We start from the raw sequence: 27075 nt of genomic DNA, 5'->3' as shown, positions 1-27075 counted from the left end.
TATATCAAAACCATTTTTGGTATACAACTATAAACACAACTGGGCAAAAACACTCTGAGTAAGAGTCATACTTTTAAAAATTAAATCTATTTAATTTTTTGGTAAAGTAGGCATGCATTCATTTCATATTAATAACAGTGTCAAAAATAGATCAATATAGAAGTATTATAAATAAATTGTGCAGTGCAGGTGTGCCTTGGGACATGTAATCGGAACTGGGATGAATATAGCCTGATCAACTATATTTGTCCAAGAGCCGACTAACGTATGCCAAGGAGTGTCTGCAGTGGACAAGAAATTTAAAACTTACCAAGAGCATATCATTAAGAATACTATGGGAGTATTTGGGTATCTTCGACCGTCAAACTTAAGGGTAAATTTTACATGCTTTAGCTTATAGTCAATTCTTAACCCTATTCTCGTATAGACTCAATGGCTGGATTCCATCTACCCGGAGACCCCTACTACCCCAACCAAGGTAATGGGGGATGGATTGAAGACGACCTCGAGGAAGAACCCATGGAAGACGAGGAAGAAGAAGACTCGGATAGCTCAGCCTCAGAGCCTGAGGTAATCAATCCGCCAGCCGTCCGACCTCCATCCGTTCGACCTCCTTTCAGGATGGGATTTCAAGGACCAACTCCCGTCTGGGGAAGCCACATCCACCATTGGAGTCAGCAGCAAGGACTGCGTCCTCCTTATGGTATGTGTCGGGACTTCTACGATGTCAGCGGAGGAAGTTCAGCTGATCGAGCACTCCCAGTTATGGTAGGCAAACTTGCCAATCAGGCTTATCAATCCGGAGTCCAGGCAAACCGGATTCACGAGGTTGACATAAGGATGGAGGATAACGCAGCTGATATCCGACGCCTTGACATGCTATAAAGGAATGCTCAACTCCACACCCACTCTCTCCAAGAGCAAATGACTGCAGCTGTCTCCGAAATGAGGGATTTGAGGGAGCAACAAGCTGCCTTTGACAGGCGTCTCATGGGAGCCAAGCAATCGGATGCGGAATCGAGCTCCAAGCACAATCCGCGCCGCGAGTAGTACTCGCCAAACCCCCAAAATTTTTGACATAGAATAGGACCATCGCCTAAAAGTCTTACTTTCTTTAACTTTCTGTAATCGGAGACTTTTAGAAAGGTCAATTTTGTCCTAACTTCGGATGTAACGCAACCATATGTTTAATATATATTGGGCATATCTCTTTCGTGTGTTAATTCTGTGCATTTCATTCGAGTTCATGAGTTTATCTATTGCTATTTAAACTCCATTTGTGAATCAAACTCAAAGCCCTGTGTAGGTCAAACCAAATTCTTAAACTATTAAAGATAGTTAACTCATTATCATTCAACCCTCAACCACCAAAACTTATAATCTTTCATTTTATTTCTTGGCAGCGCGATGCCTCCTCGTCCAAACCTAAGACCCAGGCCGGGAACGGTACCACCACCACCTCCACCACCAACTTATGATCCGGCCATGGTCCAGGCTGCTATCACAGCAGCAGTAACCGCCGCCCTCTCGCAAATAAACTCCAACGGAAATGGAGGGACAGGAAGCAGTACGAATCATTCTAACCATGGCACTGGTCATGGTCAAGTAAAGGAATGTACTTACAAGGAGTTCTCCAACGCAAAGCCAAAAAATTTTAATGGCACATGGGGAGTCATTGCACTGATGCAATGGTTCGAAAAGACCGAAACGGTCTTTGAGATCTGCTCTTGTCAAGAAGCGAGCAAAGTCAAGTTCGCCGCTTGCACCCTTACTGATCGAGCCCTCACCTGGTGGAAAAGCCATGTGAAGTCCGTGACTCTCACCATCGCCAACGCCATAAGTTGGGAGGACTTGAAAGTCCTACTACTGGAAGAATACTGCCCAAGGGGCGAGATACAAAAGCTAGAGCAGGAGCTCTGGACTCTGAAGATGACTGGGTCTGACCTAGTAACCTACACGGCCAGGTTCAGCGACCTTGCTGCCTTGTGCCCTGCCATGGTCAACCCAGAACCGAAAAAGGTTGAGAGTTACATTTAGGGGTTGTCACCCCAGATTCAAGGTCACGTCTTGGCCTCCAACCCTATCACTTTCAACAGCGCTAAGCGCCTGGCTCAGCGACTCATCGACCACGGGGTCAAACAGGGTACTGTTGCAGCTACTGCCAACCCATCAAAGGAGGTACAGGGTCAGGGAAGGCCTTGGAACAAAAGAAGGGGACAAAACCTACAAGGGAACCCCAAGAAACAACAAATGGTAGCGGCTCATGCAATTACTGTTCCTACCACCACTGCACCCACAAGTTCATACAATGGGAGATTTCCGAAGTGCAACCAATGCAACTTCCACCACCACGGTCCTTGCAGTGACTTCCAATGCACCAGGTGCAATAAGAAGGGGCATACGGTCCGCTTCTGCAAGGAGCCAGCCCAACAAGCCGCCCCCACTGCTAATGCCGGAGTAAGCCGCGCCTGCTTTGTGTACGGAGCCACGGGACACTACCGCAGGGACTGCCCGAAGGCAAACAACAGGAATACCGGCGGAAGGGGCCGAGTGTTCGCAATGGGACAGGATGGAGCCGTTTCAGACCCCACTGTTGTTACGGGTACGTTTCTTCTCGATAACTCGTATGCATGCATTTTGTTTGATAGTGGAGCGGAGAGGAGTTTTGTGAGTCATAAATTTAAAGGCCTGCTGAAACAAACGCCCCAATCATTAAGTGAACCGTTTTTAGTAGAAATAGCCAACGGTAAAACCGAGGGCACTAAGGAGATATACTTAAACTGTACCCTAACTCTAAACGATAACCACTTTCCAATCAGCCTCATGCCAGTCTCGATTAAGAGTTTCGATGTCATCATAGGCATGGACTGGCTGAGTTCTCATCGTGCGGACATTTTATGTTACGATAAGGCCGTTCTCCTTAATCTGCCAACCGGCGAAACCCTCATTATCTATGGCGACAAACCCAGTACCACTCTTCGTATTATCTCGTGTATCCAAGCTCAGAAGTGACTACGCAAGGAATGCCACGCGTTTTTAGCACATATCGTGGATGTGAAGCGCGAAGTCCAGGACATCAAGAGCGTGCCTGACGTATGCGAGTTTCCCGATATTTTTCCCGAAGATCTTCCAGGAATACCACCCGCGAGACAAGTCAAATTCAGAATCGACCTGATTCCCGGAGCTACCCCAGTAGCCAAAGCGCCCTATCGACTAGCCCCACCGGAGATGCAGGAGCTATCCAGCCAACTGAATGAGCTACTCAGCAAAGGATTCATCAGGCCGAGCTTCTCGCCTTGGGGAGCACCAGTGTTGTTTGTGAAAAAGAAGGATGGATCATTTAGGATGTGCATCGACTACCGAGAGCTCAACAAACTTACCATCAAGAACCAATATTCCCTACCACGAATCGACGACTTATTCGAACAACTTCAAGGAGCCAACTACTTCTCCAAGATCTATCTGAGACCGGGATATCACCAGCTGCGAGTCCTGGAGAGTGATATTCCCAAGACGGCCTTCCGAACAAGATACGGGCATTACGAGTTTGTAGTGATGCCCTTCGGACTAACCAATGCCCCTGCCGTGTTCATGGACTTAATGAATCGGGTATGTCGTCCATTCTTGGATAAATTTGTGATAGTATTCATAGATGACATACTCATTTATTCAAAGAGTAAAGAAGAGCATGGCCAACATCTGAGACAAGTCTTAGAGACATTACGAGCTGAGAGACTTTATGCGAAGTTCTCAAAATGCAAGTTTTGGATTAAGAAGGTGGACTTCCTAGGTCACGTGGTCAGCGAAGAAGGAATCCACGTGGACCCATCTAAAATCAAGGCTATCAAAAATTGGTCTGCACCGACTACACCAACGGAGATTTGCCAATTTCTAGGCCTTGCTGGTTATTATTGAAGGTTCATTCAGAACTTCTCCAGCATTGCAAAGCCTCTTACCTCCCTAACTCAGAAAGGTGTGCCCTACAACTGGGGAGAAAAGCAAGATGCTGCATTTCAAACTCTAAAACAGGCCCTATGCAGTGCACCCATTCTTTCTCTTCTAGAGGGGATCGAAGATTTTGTGGTGTATTGCGATGCTTCGAATCAAGGGTTGGGCTGTGTGCTAATGCAACGAGGAAAGGTTATTGTGTATGCCTCACGACAACTAAAAACACATGAAGTCAACTACACCACTCATGACTTAGAACTTGGAGCTGTGGTCTTCGCTCTAAAAATCTGGAGGCACTACCTATACGGTACCAAGTGCACCATCTTCACAGACCACAAGAGCCTTCAACACATATTCGACCAGAAGGAGTTAAACATGAGACAACGACGTTGGGTCGAATTGCTCAACGACTACGAATGTGAGATTCGTTACCATCCGGGAAAGGCGAATGTAGTGGCTGATACCCTTAGTCGTAAGGAGTACTTTGGTCGAAGAGTGAAGTCATTAACCATGTCGATCCATTCGCATCTGTCAATACAAATCAAGGAAGCTCAAATAGAAGCCTTGAAACCCGAAAACGTGACAGGTGAAACCCTTAGATGGATGGACAAGAATCTAGAGATCAAGAGTGACGGAGTGCGCTACCTCATGAACCGAATCTGGACACCAAAGTTTGGTGGGTTCAGAGATAGTTATGAACGAAGCACACAAGACCCCATACTCCGTACACCCAGGTTCAGATAAGATGTACCTGGATCTCAAGCAACTCTACTAGTGGCCAAACATGAAAGCAGAAATTGCTACCTATGTGGGCAAGTGCTTAACTTGCGCCAAGATCAAAGTAGAACATCAGAAACCCTCAGGTCTACTCCATCAACCCGAAATACCTGAGTGGAAGTGGGAGCAGATTTCCATGGACTTCATAACCAAACTACCCAAGACGCAGGGTGGTCACGATACCATTTGGGTGATCGTCGACAGGTTAACCAAATCTGCCCACTTCTTGCCTATCAAGGAGACCGATAAGATGGAGAAACTAACAAGAACCTACATCCGAGAGATCGTGCGACTTCATGGAGTACCAATATCTATCATCTCGGACCGAGACAATAGATTCACTTTAAGGTTCTGGCAGACGCTGCAGAAAGCTTTGGGAACTAGGCTTGACATGAGTACAGCCTATCACCCACAAACTGACGGGCAGAGTGAGAGAACGATCCAAACCCTAGAAGACATGTTGCGAGCATGTGTAATTGACTTTGGTAAAGCGTGGGATGTTCACTTACCTTTAGTCGAGTTCTCTTATAACAACAGTTATCATACTAGTATCAAGACTGCTCCATTTGAAGCCCTTTACGGCCATAAGTGCAGATCACCTCTGTGCTAGGCGGAAGTAGGCGACACGCAGTTGGCAAAAGGTCTAGCCGCTGATAGCACTCTCACTGGTCCGGAGATCATTAGAGAAACAACTGGAAAGATCGTTCAAATTCGAGAACGTCTGAAAGCCTCGAGGGATGTGACAACCGTCAAATTTCGGTCAATTCAAAGTCAATAAGTCAAACCGGTCAACTCCAATAACCCTTGTATGCTAGGGTTTACGTTATGTAATCACTATACAATTCGCTATTTTAATGAGAAATCCTCATTTGGAAAGTTCATGTGTTTGATTTTCCTTAGCCTTAACAGTGCTAAACAACGAACCAAAGCGATAAAACACTATTGCACAATCATCGGGATTGTGTACGACACTAAAACACGGTTTAATGGGGTTTACGAACCTTGCGTTGTGAAGCCGGACACTCAAATTAATCACAAACGAAACCTCTCTAAATCGTTTTCACTCTATCTCTTTCTAATTGAAATCTCTCCCAAATCTCTCCCAAATCTCTCCCAAATCTCTCTCAAAAGTTCCTTTAATTTTTTGTAATCATTCGGGCCATCCCGACCCTTAACTGGGTCAAAAACCACTTGAAACGGGGTAAAAACGGGTAAAATAGGCTTAAGGACCCAAAACTGAAGCTTCAGGACCGAAGTCCCTGTCATAAAGGAAGACGACACACATTTGTCTGTCGTAAACTTACGACTCGCGTGTTGAGGACACGCAATGAGTATCAAGGAAGCCCCTGTCATAAAAGAAGACGACATGCATGTTTGCGTGTCATAATTTTTCCGGTTTTTTCGACTACGACTTTGTTTTAACTCCGTTTTTCATTATTTTAACGTGGGATTTTCACCCAAAACTTTATTTTATAAACTAAGGCCCCAAAATATATAAATCTCCAGGGTTTTTATAAAAATGTATTAAAAGAATTGGTGGTTGGACTAATTATTGAGGGAATATTTGCTTTTCCTTATTTTATGACAAAAGCAAGCCACCACCACCTCACTCTATGATCATCCACTCTTTCCCACTACTCCTTGTCTCCTTAGTGGACCTTTACAGCCAATCTCCAGCTCTTCCCACGTTCTAAGAGCTGGAGGATTGATCCTCTCTCCTCATTCTCCATAAAAACTCTTTCATTCTACACTTAGCAACCAAGAACACTCTCCAAAATTCTCTCATCTTTTCTCTTAACTTCAAGAACTTCAAGGCTTTCTCCAGGGATTTCTTTCTTCAATTAGTAAGTATCTTCATCATTCACATAATTATTAAACTCCATTCTACTGAAATTATTGATATCTTACACAAGTTCCATCTTATTCGGTGTTAGATTTTCGAATCATCAAGACATCTTCTTAGTGTTCTTGAGTTGAACACTTCCTCTCTCTCACTTTCATCTACTGAAACCACATAAGGTGAGTTCATACCCATACATTTACATGTTTTTCTTAAGTTTTAAGGGGGGGAATACAAGTAAAATCATCAAGAACACAATTAAACTTTTTCTAACAGATTGCATCAGAAAAGATGGACGTTAATCACGGACTGTTTTGGTCAACTTAAAAATTTTAGTTTTCAAAACTGTTTCAGGTGCAAGTAGTTCAAACTCTTAGCTTTAAAATGACTACTTGCACATCTCCAAATGATTTTTCTACAATTAATGGTGATTTTTACAAAACTGCCTGTCATTTCAGAGGCAAACCCGGACCAGTCTGTGATTATGAACATTTTCACCTCTGTTAGAGATCACTAAAAATCATGATAAAATTCACGAACAAACTAGACTCATATTCCAAACTCTCAAAATTTGCGGATTTGGATTTAGAGTTGTGATGATTTTTCTATAAATTTTCTAAGAACGGTAACAGAAACTGTTTTTAACGAAAAGTTGCTGTTAATTTCATTTCACCTTGTAACATGTTGAGCAAGGTGTATATCTTTATGTGACTATATGTTACTGCAATATATGACATTTTATCTTAATATTTAGACACACATCAGTTTACAAATGGATTTGGTCATATAAAATATAAAGAATAACAAGTGATTATAATCAAAGTACAATCGATACATTCAAACATTAAATAAACTATTTTGAATATAGTTTGCATACATTACCACGTACTACCCTTGGTTGATAAACCATAATAGGTATAGTTTATGATACATTACATAACACATACATTTAAAAAGGGTACATTTATACAAAGGATATTTTCATTAAGCAAGGTACGGCCATACGGTACCAAGTTTTCATAACACGTAATTCCGTTAATGACTTTGTGAGACATTTACTTCAAATTACCATTAAGTCCTGTATTGTAACCAGAGTCTCCTTGAGGGAGAGCGTGATACTTGTGTATAGATCTATATTGGGTTTGAGAAACCCACACCTAAACTGCATGCAACAGTTAGACCGATAGGTCTGGGGTGACAAATGTCATAACATTTCCGACGCCTGAAGAACGTCGTTTTAGGCAACCGTGGTCATAGTATGGTTATAATAAACTCACATAAAGTATTAACAAACATTGGAATTTACGGGGACTTCATTAAAATTTAACGAGTTTATGTCGATTTAAACTTGCATTGTTTTACTATAAATATGACAAATTACTTGTACATTTCGGTCTTTGGGTTTTAAGACTACATTTACACATTAAGGAAAATATTGGATTTTTCTAACACAAATACTACTTTTACAAACGAAAAGCTTATGAACTCACCAACCTTTGTGTTGACACTTTTTCAAAAACTTGTATTCTCAGGAAATCATTAAACAGGTAATCAAGTGCTTTTGAGGATGGGACGCTAAGGCGTCTACTATTTCATATTTTATCAACATATTGTGATTGATTCGTAAACATGTAATTCATACAATGATGTAAATTTTTTATATATATGTTGGTTGTGTTTGCTTGAATTACTATTACAATTGCTGTTATGATACTATACATGAAGTCCTCCACCCCCGGACGTTTCCGCCATCCTTGGTTTGGGGGTGTGACAGATTGGTATCAGAGCGCAGTTTATAGTGAATTAAGTATATCAAACCACATAAGATATACAAACTATAAACACAATTGGGACTAATAGTCTCTGATTTGTGCATTTTTCAAATAAATATACTTTTAGAAAATAAATGATTCTTTTTATTAAAAAGTATAAATACATGCATACATGCTCACATAGTGTCATAACTACAACAACATAAAATAAAAGAAGAGGAGTTGTACATTATGGGTATGCCTTGGTATATGTAAATCAAGTCTGGGAAGGATATAGCCTGATCAACTATATCTGTCCAGGAATTGACTTGCATATACCGGGGGATGGTCAGGATGGACAACAAATCTAACAAACTCGTCTTACCGCTAGTACGCCTCATTCACGAAGCCGGTCTATAAGGGGGGTATAAGGTTGTTGCCTATAAAATGGCAACTTAATGGGTGTCCACTCTCACCCACCGCTTCTTTGATCGGTGGAGGGTCGTTAGCCGAACGGGTAAGACAAGGACTTATAAATTCTCATTAAAAGTATGATGAATATTATAAAGTAACTAAATGCTTTAAGAACTCAAAACTAAACATTTACAAATACTATAGGAGTATTTTGTGTTACTATAATAAAAATATTTTATACTTTCATTTTACCTCATAACGCAATGTATTGGGTCAATAAAAAGTATAAAATCGTATGTATCGTAAACATACCGGAAAACAACGTAATAATATACTTTATGTATAAAAGATTTCTCTCCCTATAAATACACTTTTACTAAAAGTACATTGGTTTACGACTTATGACAGAACCATGCCGCCAAGAAGAAGACCAAGACCTTCCAGCAACACAGCAACACCTCCTCCGCCGCCGCCTCCACAGTTTGATCCCGCGATGTTCCAGGCTGCAGTAACAGCAGCCGTAGCGGCCGCAATGTCGCAGATAGGGACCAACGGAGCTGGTGGTTCGGGATCGGGAGCTACACACTCTAACCACGGAGACAGTACGTGGCGTGCAAAAGAGTGTTCATACAAGGACTTCACAAATGGCAAACCCGACAACTTCAATGGAAGCGGGGGAGTCATCACGTTGATGCAATGGTTTGAAAAGACCGAAGTAGTCTTTCAGGTGTGCTCCTGCCCCGAAGCGAGCAAAGTTAAGTTCGCAACCTTAACCTTCACCGGCCGGGCCCTTACTTGGTGGAACTGCCGGGTTAAGTCACTTACTCTCGAAGTGGCTAGCTCCATAACCTGGGCAGAACTAAAAACGTTGATGATGAAGGAGTACTGCCCGAGAGGTGAAATTCAAAAACTGGAACAAGAACTCTGGAACCTCAGGATGACGGGCTCTGACCTTGAAACCTACACCACCCGATTCAATGAATTGGCTCTCCTCTGCCCAACAATGGTTACTCCGGAGGAGAAAAAGGTGGAGCGATACCTTTGGGGACTGTCTCTCCATGTGCAAAGTAGTGTCCTGGCTTCAAGGCCAACTACTTTTGACAGTGCCAGGGAGCTGGCACAACAACTTGTTGACCACCGAGCCGGTCATAATACTACAACCACCACCACTGATAAATCAAAAGGGGGAAACAACAAAAGGAAGTTCTGGAACGAAAAGAAGAGCCAACCAGCACAGGACCCCGCTAAGAAGCAACAAATTGTTGCTGTACATGCTGCCACTAATGCTGCCACTACTGCTACTACTCCAGCACCACCGAAGCCATATGCGGGAAAACTACCTAAGTGCAACAAGTGCAACTTTCACCACAATGGTGCTTGTAGGGAAATGCACTGTAACAACTGCGACAGGAAGGGGCACACTGCTCGTTTCTGTAAAGCGCCGGCTCAACCAATCAACCAAGTCGCCAGTACGGGGGCAACCCGGACCTGCTACAACTGTGGAGACGCAGATCACTTCAAAAGAGACTGCTCCAAAAGCACAAGCCCCTAATGCTGGTGGAGTAGGAAGAGTCCTGGAAATAGGACATGGGGAAGCAGTCGAGGATCCCACGGTGGTTACCGGTACGTTTCTCCTCAATAACTCTTATGCATGCGTACTATTCGATAGTGGAGCAGAGAGGAGTTTCGTGAGCCACCAATATAAACATTTACTTGAACAAAATCCCCAATCACTAAAGGATACTTATGTAGTAGAAATGGCAAATGGGAAAGTAGAACGCACTAGCGACATATACTCAGAATGTACTCTCACTCTAGACAACCATACATTTAAAATTGACCTGATGCCAGTCACCATAAAAAGCTTCGACGTAATCATCAGGATGGATTGGTTAGTTCCTCACCGTGCCGACATTCTATGTTACGAAAGGGCCGTTCGCCTCAATCTACCAAATGACGAAACCCTTCTCATCTATGGTGACAAACCTAGTGCGAATTTACAAGTCATCTCATGCATCAAAGCCCAAAAGTATCTCCGGAAGGAGTACCACGCCTTCTTAGCCCATGTAGTAGACAAGAAACAAGACGTGAAAGACATCAAGGACATCCCCGAAGTGTGTAACTTCCCGGATGTGTTCCCAGAGGATCTTCCTGGTGTACCACTCGCACGACAAGTCGATTTCAGAATTGACTTAATACCCGGAGCTACCCCCGTAGCCAGAGCTCCATACCGCCTCGCACCATCAGAAATGCAGGAGTTGTCCAGTCAGTTGACCGAGCTTTTGAACAAAGGGTTCATCAGACCAAGCTTCTCACCTTGGGGAGCACCAGTCCTTTTTGTAAAGAAGAAGGACGGATCCTTTCGCATGTGCATCGACTATCGGGAACTAAACAAGCTCACCATCAAAAACCGATATCCTCTGCCCCGAATCGACGACCTTTTCGACCAACTCCAAGGAGCAAATTTCTTCTCAAAGATCGACCTAAGGTCAGGCTACCATCAACTACGAGTTCAAGAAGAAGATATTCCCAAAACTGCATTCAGAACTCGCTATGGGCACTACGAGTTTGTGGTGATGTCCTTCGGTTTAACAAACGCACCTGCGGTATTCATGGACCTAATGAATAGAGTGTGTCGACCCTACCTAGACAAGTTTGTAATCGTATTCATCGACGGTATCTTGATCTACTCGCGAAGCGAAGAAGAGCATCGCCTACATCTACGCCAAGTGCTAGAGACGCTAAGAGCGGAGAAGCTTTATGCTAAGTTCTATAAGTGTGAATTCTGGATTAGAGAAGTGGATTTCCTTGGACATGTGGTAAGTGAGAAAGGCATACATGTGGACCCCTCCAAGATCAAGGCAATCGAGAATTGGTCAGCACCCAAGACGCCAACCGAAATTCGACAATTCCTTGGGCTTGCTGGCTACTATCGAAGATTTATACAAAACTTCTCCAAGATTGCGAAACCACTCACCACCTTGACGCAGAAAGGTGTGATATTCAAGTGGGAAAATAATCAAGAAACTGCTTTCCAAACGTTGAAACAAGCCCTATGCAGCGCACCGATCTTGTCTCTCCCAGAGGGAACCGAGGACTTCGTAGTGTACTGTGATGCTTCGAATCAAGGCCTCGGATGTATGCTCATGCAGAGAGGGAAGGTTATCGCGTATGCATCAAGACAGCTTAAGACGCACGAGGTTAATTATGCTACGCACGACCTGGAATTAGGAGCAGTGGTATTCGCTTTGAAGATCTGGAGACACTACCTCTACGGCACGAAATGCACTATCTTCACTGATCACAAAAGTCTTCAGCATATCCTCAATCAGAAAGAGCTCAACATGCGACAGAGGAGATGGGTGGAGTTGCTGAATGACTACGAGTGCGAAATTCGTTATCATCCGGGCAAGGCCAATGTAGTGGCCGATGCTCTAAGCAGGAAGGAGTACTCGGGCCGCCGAGTAAAATCCTTAACAATGACAATCCATTCCCACCTGACCATACAAATCAAGGAAGCTCAACTGGAAGCTTTGAAACCAGAAAAGGTGGCAGGAGAGACATTAAGGGGAATGGATAAAAACTTAGAAGTCAAGGAGGATGGAGCACGTTATATCACGAACCGGATTTGGACACCGAAGTTCGGTGGACTCCGAGATGTCGTCATGAATGAAGCACACAAGACTCGATACTCCATCCATCCCGGGTCGGATAAGATGTATCTGGACCTCAAGAAATTATACTGGTGGCCGAACATGAAAGCTGAGATTGCTACCTATGTGAGCAAGTGCCTGACTTGCGCTAAGGTCAAAACAGAATACCAGAAACCATCCGGGCTATTACAACAGCCGGATATACCTGAGTGGAAGTGGGAACGAATAACCATGGACTTCATAACCAAGCTGCCTAAGGCATCAGGCGGGCTTGACACAATATGGGTAATTGTAGACAGATTGACCAAATCAGCACACTTCCTACCAATAAAAGAAACCGACAAGATGGAGAAGCTGACTAGAACGTACATCAGAGAGATTGTACGACTCCATGGTGTGCCGATATCCATTATCTCCGATAGAGATAGTAGATTTACCTCACGGTTTTGGCAGTCTCTACAAAAATCATTGGGTACTAGGCTTGACATGAGTACGGCCTACCACCCACAAACCGACGGACAGAGCGAGCGAACCATTCAAACGTTGGAAGACATGTTAAGAGCTTGTGTGATAGACTTCGGTAAAGCATGGGATACCCATCTACCGCTTATCGAATTCTCCTACAATAACAGCTATCATACTAGCATCAAAGTCGCTCCATTCGAAGCTCTTTACGGTCGCAAATGCAGATCACCCCTGTGTTGGGCTGAGGTGGGGGATACACAGCTAGCTAGAGGGCAAGTCTCTAATAGCACCCTCACTGGCCCTGAAATCATAAGGGAAACCACAGAAAAGATCGTTCAAATTCGAGAGAGACTGAAAGCGTCTCGCGATCGGCAAAAGAGTTACGCAGACAAACGACGCAAACCCTTGGAATTCCAGGTGGGTGATCGAGTACTACTAAAAGTTTCCCCTTGGAAAGGAATGATACGATTCAGCAAACGCGAGAAACTAAATCCAAGGTACATCGGGCCATTCGAAATCCTTGCTAGGATTGGGCCAGTAGCATACAAACTTCGATTACCTCAGGAACTCGACAAAGTACATCCCACATTTCACGTGTCGAACCTAAAGAAGTGTTTGTCTGATGAGACACTCGTAATACCACTCGACGAAATCAAAGTTAACGAAAATCTCCACTTCGTGGAGGAACCAGTCGAAATCATGGATCGGGAAATCAAACGAACGAAACAAAGTCGTATTCCCATCGTGAAGGTACGTTGGAACGCTAAACGAGGACCCGAATTCACCTGGGAACGCGAGGATCAGATGAAACAAAAGTATCCACATCTGTTCCCAAACTCTTGAAATCCCAGTCAAAATGAAAATTTTGGGACGAAATTCCTTCTAACGGGGGGATGATGTGACAACCGTCAAATTTCGGTCAATTCAAAGTCAATAAGTCAAACCGGTCAACTCCAATAACCCTTGTATGCTAGGGTTTACGTTATGTAATCACTATACAATTCGCTATTTTAATGAGAAATCCTCATTTGGAAAGTTCATGTGTTTGATTTTCCTTAGCCTTAACAGTGCTAAACAACGAACCAAAGCGATAAAACACTATTGCACAATCATCGGGATTGTGTACGACACTAAAACACGGTTTAATGGGGTTTACGAACCTTGCGTTGTGAAGCCGGACACTCAAATTAATCACAAACGAAACCTCTCTAAATCGTTTTCACTCTATCTCTTTCTAATTGAAATCTCTCCCAAATCTCTCCCAAATCTCTCCCAAATCTCTCTCAAAAGTTCCTTTAATTTTTTGTAATCATTCGGGCCATCCCGACCCTTAACTGGGTCAAAAACCACTTGAAACGGGGTAAAAACGGGTAAAATAGGCTTAAGGACCCAAAACTGAAGCTTCAGGACCGAAGTCCCTGTCATAAAGGAAGACGACACACATTTGTCTGTCGTAAACTTACGACTCGCGTGTTGAGGACACGCAATGAGTATCAAGGAAGCCCCTGTCATAAAAGAAGACGACATGCATGTTTGCGTGTCATAATTTTTCCGGTTTTTTTCGACTACGACTTCGTTTTAACTCCGTTTTTCATTATTTTAACGTGGGATTTTCACCCAAAACTTTATTTTATAAACTAAGGCCCCAAAATATATAAATCTCCAGGGTTTTTATAAAAATGTATTAAAAGAATTGGTGGTTGGACTAATTATTGAGGGAATATTTGCTTTTCCTTATTTTATGACAAAAGCAAGCCACCACCACCTCACTCTATGATCATCCACTCTTTCCCACTACTCCTTGTCTCCTTAGTGGACCTTTACAGCCAATCTCCAGCTCTTCCCACGTTCTAAGAGCTGGAGGATTGATCCTCTCTCCTCATTCTCCATAAAAACTCTTTCATTCTACACTTAGCAACCAAGAACACTCTCCAAAATTCTCTCATCTTTTCTCTTAACTTCAAGAACTTCAAGGCTTTCTCCAGGGATTTCTTTCTTCAATTAGTAAGTATCTTCATCATTCACATAATTATTAAACTCCATTCTACTCAAATTATTGATATCTTACACAAGTTCCATCTTATTCGGTGTTAGATTTTCGAATCATCAAGACATCTTCTTAGTGTTCTTGAGTTGAACACTTCCTCTCTCTCACTTTCATCTACTGAAACCACATAAGGTGAGTTCATACCCATACATTTACATGTTTTTCTTAAGTTTTAAGGGGGGGAATACAAGTAAAATCATCAAGAACACAATTAAACTTTTTCTAACAGATTGCATCAGAAAAGATGGACGTTAATCACGGACTGTTTTGGTCAACTTAAAAATTTTAGTTTTCAAAACTGTTTCAGGTGCAAGTAGTTCAAACTCTTAGCTTTAAAATGACTACTTGCACATCTCCAAATGATTTTTCTACAATTAATGGTGATTTTTACAAAACTGCCTGTCATTTCAGAGGCAAACCCGGACCAGTCTGTGATTATGAACATTTTCACCTCTGTTAGAGATCACTAAAAATCATGATAAAATTCACGAACAAACTAGACTCATATTCCAAACTCTCAAAATTTGCGGATTTGGATTTAGAGTTGTGATGATTTTTCTATAAATTTTCTAAGAACGGTAACAGAAACTGTTTTTAACGAAAAGTTGCTGTTAATTTCATTTCACCTTGTAACATGTTGAGCAAGGTGTATATCTTTATGTGACTATATGTTACTGCAATATATGACATTTTATCTTAATATTTAGACACACATCAGTTTACAAATGGATTTGGTCATATAAAATATAAAGAATAACAAGTGATTATAATCAAAGTACAATCGATACATTCAAACATTAAATAAACTATTTTGAATATAGTTTGCATACATTACCACGTACTACCCTTGGTTGATAAACCATAATAGGTATAGTTTATGATACATTACATAACACATACATTTAAAAAGGGTACATTTATACAAAGGATATTTTCATTAAGCAAGGTACGGCCATACGGTACCAAGTTTTCATAACACGTAATTCCGTTAATGACTTTGTGAGACATTTACTTCAAATTACCATTAAGTCCTGTATTGTAACCAGAGTCTCCTTGAGGGAGAACGTGATACTTGTGTATAGATCTATATTGGGTTTGAGAAACCCACACCTAAACTGCATGCAACAGTTAGACCGATAGGTCTGGGGTGACAAATGTCATAACATTTCCGACGCCTGAAGAACGTCGTTTTAGGCAACCGTGGTCATAGTATGGTTATAATAAACTCACATAAAGTATTAACAAACATTGGAATTTACGGGGACTTCATTAAAATTTAACGAGTTTATGTCGATTTAAACTTGCATTGTTTTACTATAAATATGACAAATTACTTGTACATTTCGGTCTTTGGGTTTTAAGACTACATTTACACATTAAGGAAAATATTGGATTTTTCTAACACAAATACTACTTTTACAAACGAAAAGCTTATGAACTCACCAACCTTTGTGTTGACACTTTTTCAAAAACTTGTATTCTCAGGAAATCATTAAACAGGTAATCAAGTGCTTTTGAGGATGGGACGCTAAGGCGTCTACTATTTCATATTTTATCAACATATTGTGATTGATTCGTAAACATGTAATTCATACAATGATGTAAATTTTTTATATATATGTTGGTTGTGTTTGCTTGAATTACTATTACAATTGCTGTTATGATACTATACATGAAGTCCTCCACCCCCGGACGTTTCCGCCATCCTTGGTTTGGGGGTGTGACAAGGGATAGGCAAAAGAGCTATGGCGACAAAAGACGAAAACCCTTGGAATTTCAGGTTGGTGACCGCGTTCTACTGAAGGTCTCACCCTGGAAGGGCATGATACGCTTTGGGAAGCGTGGAAAACTAAATCCAAGGTACATTGGACCCTTCGAAATTACTTCAAGGATTGGTCCAGTGGCTTATAGACTTCAACTTCCGATCGAGCTTAACAAAGTACATCCAGTGTTTCACATATCTAACCTGAAAAAGTGTTTGTCCGACGAAACTCTGGTGATTCCACTCGACGAAATCGAACTTAACGAAAATCTTAACTTTGTGGAAGAACCCGTCGAGGTCATGGATAGGGAAATCAAACGAACTAAACAGATTCGCATACCAATAGTGAAGGTCCGCTGGAATGCTAAGTGGGGACCTGAATTCACATGGGAGCGAGAAGATCAGATGCAACAGAAGTATCCGCATCTCTTCCCTAGTCCCAAAAACTTTTATTCTGTAATTAATTTCGGGACGAAATTCCCTCTAACGGGGGGATGATGTAACAACCCGTTATTTCAGGCCATTATATTGACTAAAAGTCGAGTCTTGTAACCTCTTTGTAAAGTAATAAGAATATCATCGAAAATGAAATGTTCAAAAAGCTCTGTTTGGGTACACTATGTGGTAGATATCGTGATAAGGTTTCCAAAAATATAAAGAACACTAAAATCCGAGTTATAACGGAAGAGTTATGACCAATCAAAGATTCGTAACACTATCGGTAAAGCGCTGTTAAGCATAAAATGAGAAATTTAAATAAAATACCTTTTTAGCCTTAGGTATCTAAACGAAAGTCGTAGATATCATTAAACCGTAGACATACATAAAAAGAACGCCCAAATCTGACTTCGTATGAAGAAGTTATGAATTTTCAAAGTTTATGACCTAGCAGTAGACAGCTAAAAACTCGAAATAGAGATCGAGCGGTCTTTAGCCTACACAACCTAAACGAAAGTTGAAGACCCCGACAATAGGAATACCACAGTAAAAAGTTTGACGAAAATGGACACCAGATGAAGGAGCTAAGGAATTTAAACGGACTTTTCCAGGTCCGGCCTGTTAAAATTAATATAATAAAAATAAAGTCAAAAGTAGCCGACGGAGTCTAAACGAGAGTTGTAGAGCCTTTTCACACCTACGCGTGCATATAAAGAACGTCGAAATCGGAGCTCGTACGCGAAAGTTACAGATTTTACAAGTTCGAGACACAAAACCCGAGGCTGACTCAGCCTCACGACGTGAGGGAACCATGCTCACGACGTGAGCTCGTGACTGATGGGTTCCAGAGTGTCAGCCACGTCAAATCGTCGAAGAGGATCATGCTGACTAAGCCTCACGACGTTAGAATCCAAAACTCACGACGTGAGACCCCAAATCAGACCCTATAAATAGAACCTTAAGGGTGCCGGGTTTGGTGCTCATCTCTTTCCATCTAAGTGTCGTTACTCTACGTGATTACCTCGAGAAGCCTTCCCGAAACCCTGGATTTTTATACTTGAGTCCCGAAAGAAGTTCTACACTCCCGAGATCCCCGAGAATCCTGAGATTTCAACTCTCTCTAGTCAAAGTTCTGCTCGATTCTTCTCTCGACTACTTCAAAGCAACCACTTCAATCAAGTGAGTTCATACCCCCTTTTATACACTTTCAAATACTTTATAATGTACTTTTAATACATTTTGGGGGAGAATACAAGTAAACACTCGATTGATCCCGAGTGAAAACGTAAAAACTCTTGTTATACTTTGCATGTATTATACTTATCTATACAATGAAACTGTTCAACATGCAAGACTATTGCTCAAATTTAACCTTGTGGTATGAAACAAAACTATAACTAGTATTAGCCTCGTTTATACAAAATGCATTATGTCAAGAGCAACCTTTCTTGCTAAACTGTTTATGCATTCAAGAACTTCTGATTTATGCTTTGTCAAACATTGTGAAAAAAAGATAAGCATTGCATACAAAACTATCATTTTAATACGGGACTTAGTTGAGAATCCGTGAGACGATTACATCTTCAATACTACCATTTGTTAAAAGGTACTACCGAAAGTCCTGTCTATTATACCGAAAGTCCTTACTATGAACTGTTATGATACTGAATATGACGTCCTCCGCCCCCGAACGTTTCCGCCGTTCTGGTTTGGGAGTGTGACAAAGCCTGCTAATTCACGACAAGGAGGTTAGAGGGGCCACACTTGTGGTAAGTGCGGAAAAGTTCATGAGGGTGTTTGTCGATCTTCTTCTTCTGGGTGCCACATTTATGTCATGTCAGAGCATTATGTAAAGGATTGTCGTCAACAGACCCTAGTACCGAGCACCAGGACTTTTCATCACTGTGATCAGGCTGGCCATGTGAAGGCCAACTATCCTTTCCTCGCTGCAAGGCCAGTGCAGGCTCCAGTACCGGTCTCTTTGAGGATCACAGATGGACGCCAGGGTAGGGCAGAGCCCCAATGGATCGAGGCCGTGCTTTCCTGATCAATGCGGAGGAGGCCAGGGCGGCGCCATACACCGTTACTGGTATTATTTCATTTATTATTTTGTCAACTATTTTATGGTATGCTTATATTTACGATTCTGTTAGGCACTTCTTAGCAAACTCCTTTCCTGATCTTGTGCTTTTTGACTTCGGTGTGAGTCAGTCTTTTGTGTCTCAGTCTTTTAGTAGGAGATTTGATATGAATCTTGGAGGGTTGGAGTCTCCGTTGTGGGTTTATATCTCCAACAAACACATGGTTTCTGCATCAAACATTTATCAGGGTTGTGTTTTGGAGATTTTCGGGGTGCCTTACCCGATTGATCTAATTCCTATCCTCATGGGGGATGTGTGTGTGATAGTAGGGATGGACTGGTTGAGCAGGTTTAGTGCAATGATCGACTGTGAGGGTCAGCGGGTGATAGTTCGAACCCCAAGTGGGGGAGAACTAATTATTTATGGAGAGGGTACCAGGATTGGATTGGCCTTTTGTTCTACTGCAAGGACTCGACAATATCTGCAACATCGGTGTATGGGTTACTTTGCGTATGTGGTTGACACCTGGGTAGGGAAGGAGGTTTTGGTTTCTGAGGTGCCTGTGGTCAGAGAGTTCCCTGATGTGTTTCCATAGTAACTGCCTGGTGTGTCTCTTGATAGGCAAGTTGAGTTCATAATCGATTTGGTCCCAGGTGCGGCCCCCATTAATAAGGCACCATACCGACTGGCAACACCAGATATACAAGAGTTTTCTTCTCAGCTTCAGGAGGTGTTGGGCAAGCAGTTTTTCAGACCAAGCAGTTCGTCATGGGGAGCATCGATCTTGTTTGTAACAAATATTATCAAAATTTAATAAGGTTTAAACTTTATTTCCTCAAGGAAAAAAGCCTTTACATGATCGAATTACAGTCCACAATCATGAATTAAGAAACGTACCTGAGTAGGTTGTTACAAGTGGAGTATAGCCAAGAGAGTCGATTGATCCTTCACGAGACTCATGAAGCAAGAGCGTATTTTTGGCTTCAAGTAATGAAGGAAAAGGTTTTGTTTGTATTTGTGATGACATCAAGAATTCTATGGTAGAAGGGAGGAAGTTTTCAAAGTATTTGCATCACCATTTCAAACTCATCAATGTCTGAGTCACAATCAGCTAAAACTTGAACCAAAGTCTTCAAGGAATGACAAAATTATCTAATAGAGGAAGACCCATTCTTGTTATTGCATAATTGTTCCAGTATTTGAAGCATGCGTGAAATTTTGTTGTTAAGAAAGAACTCAGTAAGTTTATCCGATAAATCTTTGGAGGTGTAATCTTCATTGGAGATTATTTGCAACAAGTTTGCATCACACGTGGAATAAAACCATGATTTTATCTTATAATCAATATCATACCAATCCTTATCTTCATCTCCTTAAGGTTTGTATTATCTAGTAATATGCGCATGGACTTTAGAACCTTTATAGAAGTCGAAAAAATCCTATGCCATAGTTTACATTTGGAGCTATCTACATATATATTGAAGCTAAATCGAGAGTACACATTGGTGAAGGAAAATACTAATTGATTGGCAGAGGGAGCCGAGCCTATGAGAAGAGGTGAGGCAGCATGAATGGACATATGAACCAGATAAAAACACCTAAAGATAAATTCAATCAAGATAAGAGATAAAAGACTAGAAGCTTACCTTGGGTAGACAGTATCTAACACACCAATAGTGCTTTCAGGAACATAAACATACGAAGACAAGTGGGCAACAAGTAAGGTATGTTTGATGATAAACAGGGATTATGTGTGATGGTCGACAACAGAAAAATCAGTGTAGTAGCAAGAAAACAACAACAACACAGCGGACGACGACTATGATAAGGAACACAACAAAGAAAAACAAGAAAAATCCACATTATCGATTTCTAACTTAGAGATGTTGATCAAAGAATAAAAAAAAAGACTTGTGTTTGATGTAGCAAATTTTAGAAGGAGGCGTAGGGTTTGACTTGATACCATGATAGATTATGTGTGATGGTCGACAACAGAAAAATCAGTGTAGTAGTAAGACAACAACAACAACACAGCGGACGACGACTATGATAAGGAACACAACAAAGAAAAACAAGAAAAATCCACATTATCGATTTCTAACTTAGAGATGTTGATCAAAGAATAAACAAAAAAGACTTGTGTCTGATGTAGCAAATTTTAGAAGGAGGCGTAGGGTTTGAATTTATCGACCTTCTTACCAAAGTTCATATTTCTGATACGAGATGCTTTGATAAAACTTTATCAAAATCATACACTTTTCCTTAGATAGCACACATGTGCGTCTAAATAATTTCAGAACTTTGAAAAGGGATGCCGTAATCATAGTCTCAATTGTTTAGACCTTTGCCATTTCTCACAAGTCCATGTTAGTGTGCCGGTTAACCACACACGCTCCACTAATGACTTTGAGAATGCAAATATCACAATTGCTATCTACTTAAAAGCTACTTAGTGAAAGTGTTTCCTCACCATCATTTTCATGAATCGGAGAGAAACCTTATGACACATAGATTTTATGGTGTATGTGTTCCTATCCATGTGAATTTGTCAAAACATAATCACCAGACAAGATTAGTGACAAATCCAAACTCATATGGATTGAACTAGTGCAGTCTCTACTTCTTGCCACCTGGCAGCACAAGCGCCTGCCATTGCTTCCAAGTTACTATGCAACCAATTGAGAACTCTCAGAACTTATATGCAAAGCGAACTTTAATTGGAATGGGCATAGAGCCAGGAATATGTCAACACGATAGGTTATAAATCTCACGTCGTGTGCTAGTGATAAACTATAGGTGTTTATTCTTGAATAGATCTTTGAAGCTTTTTCCAAGATATTTAAGGCTCCCACTGTCCTCTTGACATATAAGACTCACTTGCCAAATATTCAAGAGATAGTGCGGATTCTTTATCAAGACAAAAACCTCACACAATTGGCCTTAGTTGGTCTTTGTTTTATTCAAAACATCACAACTTACCAACTTCAAATGTACAAGAGTAGGACTCATTTTACTCTTACATTTGACAAGTCTTATAAACATTTCTTTAAGATATGTCACTCAAGTTACAATCTTGGAGTATGACTCTAAGAATTGTTCTGGAACGAAGTATGACTCATCTTCTTGATTTAACCATTTCAACAATTCACGATTCCTCTTCTTAGCCATAGGAATGCACTAACATGTCCTTAGAGGACTAATTGTGATATGATTTCTAAACCATTAAGATGATCACAAAACATGATACTAAAGTACTCTCCCATCTTTCCAGATTTGATAAACTTTTATCTTTCTGCCTAATTTGATTTTTCTCATTCATCCTGCGATACATTGATACTTTTCCAATGTTTCAGAATTATACTTAAACTGATAAGTATAACCATATTTCCTAAACTTTAGTAAATCATGACAAATAGTCTTATCGATCTTTTTGTGGTAGACTTAACCAGTGCACAAGAATGTGTACTCGATCCCTTAGTCCTTCACTTGACTCACATATACATGTGAACAAGGAACTAGTTTTAATTTTCCAAAGATGAAAATTCTCATTCATCGTACAACTTGCATGACTCCAAGTTTCTTTTCAACTAAAATTTGGTCGATGAGAATCTTTCCTTATTTGGTAAATTATGACACTACCACAAACGACAAAATCAAATCCATTTTCCAATGTTGCTATCAATGGAATCATATAAACAACAATTTTTCACAAATGCCATTGTAAGGATACTTAAAATAAATAAAATCAAACATTTTCTTTTATTTTTAAAACTTGCAGAAAAACTTATCCTTACAATGCAAATGCATATGAAAACTATGTTGTTATCTATTCGTAAGCAATCTATTACAACTCTTAAGCAGCAGCTCCATAATTCTGATCACTGAACCATGCGATCGAAATCCATCTTCGCGATCAGAATCAGCTTACTCTTCTTTAAGCTTCCTCTCTTTTCTTTGATTCTTAAAACTTCAACATGTGACCCAGTCACATCATGTAATAAGAATCTCCAAATAGGAACTTAATAGAGTTAGATAGTGGACCTACCTGAAGCAGAGTCAAACTTTTGACTTGACCTTCTCTCAGATCTTTCAGGTAGTTAAGGCAGCTTCGCAACCAATTCCCCTTCCTTTGGCAACATAAACATATGGACCCTTTGGGAATGACACATGAGACTATCTCAGACTTAGCCTTTCTCTTTACCATTTGGTCAACCGAGTTGACTATGGCCGATCCCTTTCCATTGGGAAGAGAAAGCTTTTCTGGATTTCTAATGTTACCATTGTCAATGTCCATGGAAGTTTGGGAAGTTGATCTCCTAATCAAATTTGCTTTACCAGAGCTCCAAATCATTGCTGATTCAACAACATCAAGCAAATAGATAAGATCATTAGGGTCTTGTCATAGTCTGTTACATAGTAGTCCCAAAGGAACTGTGTGACTTAGAAAGTGATTGAACAACCAACTTTCTCAAGACTTTGACACCCAACTCTCCCGGCTTGTCAATATGTGACTTTATCTCCAAGATGTGAGCACATATAGACCTTGCTTTCCAATAGGGCTTGAGTGACCTTGAACTATTTAAGAACTTGTGGGTTAGGGAGAATAATTGGAGGAGGTGGAGGCAGTGAAGAATGATTTTCGGGGCATCATCTTCAAGAGTTTTTGGGAAGATCATAATTGTCTGAACCAGACATCTTTTGGGAGATATTCAAGATAATTGATTTAAAGTCCTTAATATAACACCCAATATGAAATATTAACGCTAGGACCCAACACAATATTTTATAACTTAGAAGAGGGATGCCGTAATCCAAGCTATAAAATATTTGAAGGTAGGTGAATGACGATTCACCAATTTCCACCATGAAAAACGAAATAAATTATTAGGTTTTAATAGGATTTGAAACTCCTATATCTTTTAAGATTTATTGAACTTTTCAATGGTATGTTTCAATCTCGAGTGTGCCCTTCAGGTTTTGTGACTAGAATGCCGAGGATCACAAAACAAGGTGTGAATAACCATGCAAATATACTTGGTACCCTTAATATTTACCCCTTAATCGATGTGCCGGTTAACCACACGCGCTGCATCGATACTATGATAAATATTAATTTACCCTTTGCTTACCTTGTTGAGTCCATGTTAGTGTGTTGGTTAACCACACACACTCCACTAACGACTTAATCAAAGTGCAAAGTGTAATTTCATGGGTTAGCACCTTATTCATATTTTCCTAAAGTAACTAAGATTGGGAATTTATAAAAGGTTTAGTTACTTTATATTCATCATTATGCTTTTAATGAGAATTATAGTCCTTGTCCTACCCGTTCGGCTAACGACCCTCCACCAGTCAAGGAAGCGGTGGGTGAGAGTGGACACCCATTAAGCTGCCATTTTATAGGCAACAACCTTATACCCCTCTTATAGACCGACTTCATAAATGAGGCCTACTAACGGTAAAATTGACTTACTCTTATACATATATATATATATATATATATATATATATATATATATATATATATATATATATATATTATTAACTTATGATACTATAAAGTATAAGGGTTGAATTTTAACTTTTAAAATTTTAGGGGTTGGAACTAAAGTTTTTAAAGTGACTTTACATGTTCCAAAACTTGAGGGAAAGTTTTGTAACTTTCAAAACTTTTCATCTTTCATAACTTATGAGTTAATAGATACATAAAATGAGATACTTTTCATTTTATGTAACCTATGTGTTTAATAATGGACTTTAAAAGAGTGACTTTTGGTAATCCATAACTTGAGGACAAATTATGGATTCCATTAAAACACATAATGTTTAAGAATTAAACTAACAAGCAAATTACAAATAATTCCTATGATCTTCTAAACTCATTAGTTCATGAATGTTCATATCAACAATTTCAAGAATCATAAATAAACCATATATAACTTGAAATTTTGATAATAGCCATTGAAAATGGATTAGCATAACCATTACACCATCTAAAACAAGTTTTATTACATCAAAACAGTTTAGGGTATTGTTTCTAGTCCATTTCGAGTAGCAAAACTCAAAAATCTGCATTCAGGGGCTCCTACTCGTCGAGTGCAAGAACCTACTCAACGAGTAGGACGAATTTACTCATGGACTCGTCGAGTCCCCCCCCCCCCCCCCCATGGACTTGGCGAGTTCATGCTATAGAATGCAGAAAAATGAGTTTTTTCAACAAGTTTGCATCAAGTATCAAATAAACAAGCCTAGGCTCTGATACTACTGTCGGGTTTTGAGCATTCTAACACTCCTATTGTGTACATGCAACCCTAGAAACCTTGGATCTATGTTTTACTAAGATACATGCAAAATTGATTTTACAAGGTTCTTCAACTATCTAGAATAGCATGGGGAACTTTTAAACATAAATGCTAGAAGAAGAACATACCTTTTGTGGTTTGGATTCCTTGGGAACCTTGTAAGCCTAGCACCTCAAGTGTGATGCCTTAAATGTCTCACACAACACCACAACACTTGGAATGACCTAGAGAGTAGTTCACTTACACCTCAAAATCAGCTTGCCCTCTTTCTTGTACAAGTAGTAGTCATGGTGCCGATTTTGCTTGCATAGGGTTCTTTATATAGTTGTGGCACAAGTAGGGTTACACCATGTAAACCCTAATTGTCATGGCTTTCCATATTCCATGATCCATGGGTTTGTAACCTCCATGGATTATCCATGGAGCACCTTATGGGTTTTAACCCAATCCATACTAACCATGGATCATTAGCCCACTATACAAGAATTGAATATTTACACAATCAACCCCATATATTTAATTAGTCTCCTTTTGATCACTTAATTAATTCCAAATTAATTCTTTGATCAATACTAATCAAATAATATTATTAATATATTAGAACTTATAATATATTAATAATCCTTAAGTGTCATTTCTCTCATTTAGTCTATCCAAGTGTTGCAATGCCATGCAACCCAAATGGACCATGCCAACCGGGTCAAGTACATTCCAGGAATAGTTATGAACTTAGACACCTAATCCAACATGGCTGTCACAAGTTCAAATGCTATAAGTATGGAGAAAAAGGGCATGTTAACCGTAATTGTAAGAAGGTTTAGATGTGGTTTCATTGTCACCAGTCAGGTCACCTCAAACTGTCCTGAGTGGGTGGCAAAGCGAGTGTAGGCCGCATCACCCATCATCCGACAACAGGTTAAGGACGATCCTCAAGAAATCACTAGTATGTATTTTGATCTTTGATTCTGTTATTACATTTCTATCTAGAATAAGTATGTTTGTAACGCCTGTGTTTCCAGGCTAAGCATTATTATAACGATGTAATAGTTAGGGCCAACAATTGTAACCTATTTTGAACTAATAAAGAGGAATTATTTGAGTATTATATGATTTTATGTGCATTATACTTATTTATAAGGGCGTAATAAAATAATAATAAAAATAAGCCTCAAAAATAAAATAATAGATAGAACCAAATATCTATGAAGAAAGTTGAAGTAGTCAAAAATAATAATAAAAATAAGCCTCAAAAATAAGTTTGGCGTAACAAGGATATCGGGGATATAAGGAACGCTGAAATCCGACTTATAACGAAGATGTTATGACCCGTCGAAGTTTCGCGATAAAACCGACACGCCACCAGGAATCGTAAAAAGTGAGTTTGCGTTAAAATACTTTTTAGCCTTAGCGATCTAAATGAAAGTCGTAGTATATATTAAACCGAGAGTGTTCATAAAAAGAACGTCCAAATCTGACTTCGTATGAGGAAGTTATGATTTTTCCAAGATTTAGCATAGCAGTGCACAGCCCGAAATTCGAATTTTAGATCGATCGAATTTCAGCCGACATAATCTAAACGAGAGTTGAAGATCTCGTT

General features: G+C 40.3%; 1 protein-coding gene across 1 annotated transcript; it reads left to right on the top strand.

The window, feature by feature from the left end:
* Positions 1–9142: 9142 nt before the first annotated feature.
* Positions 9143–17228, top strand: LOC145127198 (uncharacterized). The gene is made up of 2 exons (XM_079062431.1): positions 9143–10353; positions 16381–17228. The coding sequence occupies exon 1, from the start codon at positions 9143–9145 to the stop codon at positions 10280–10282; it is 1140 nt and encodes a 379-aa protein (XP_078918557.1). The 3' UTR covers positions 10283–10353; positions 16381–17228.
* Positions 17229–27075: the final 9847 nt, after the last annotated feature.

The sequence above is a fragment of the Lactuca virosa genome, chromosome 7 (genome assembly GCF_052849685.1).
Source record: "Lactuca virosa cultivar CGN04683 chromosome 7, Lactuca_virosa_CGN04683_v6, whole genome shotgun sequence".
NCBI classification, from domain to species: domain Eukaryota; kingdom Viridiplantae; phylum Streptophyta; class Magnoliopsida; order Asterales; family Asteraceae; genus Lactuca; species Lactuca virosa.
This window is presented reverse-complemented; position numbering and strand designations above follow the sequence as displayed.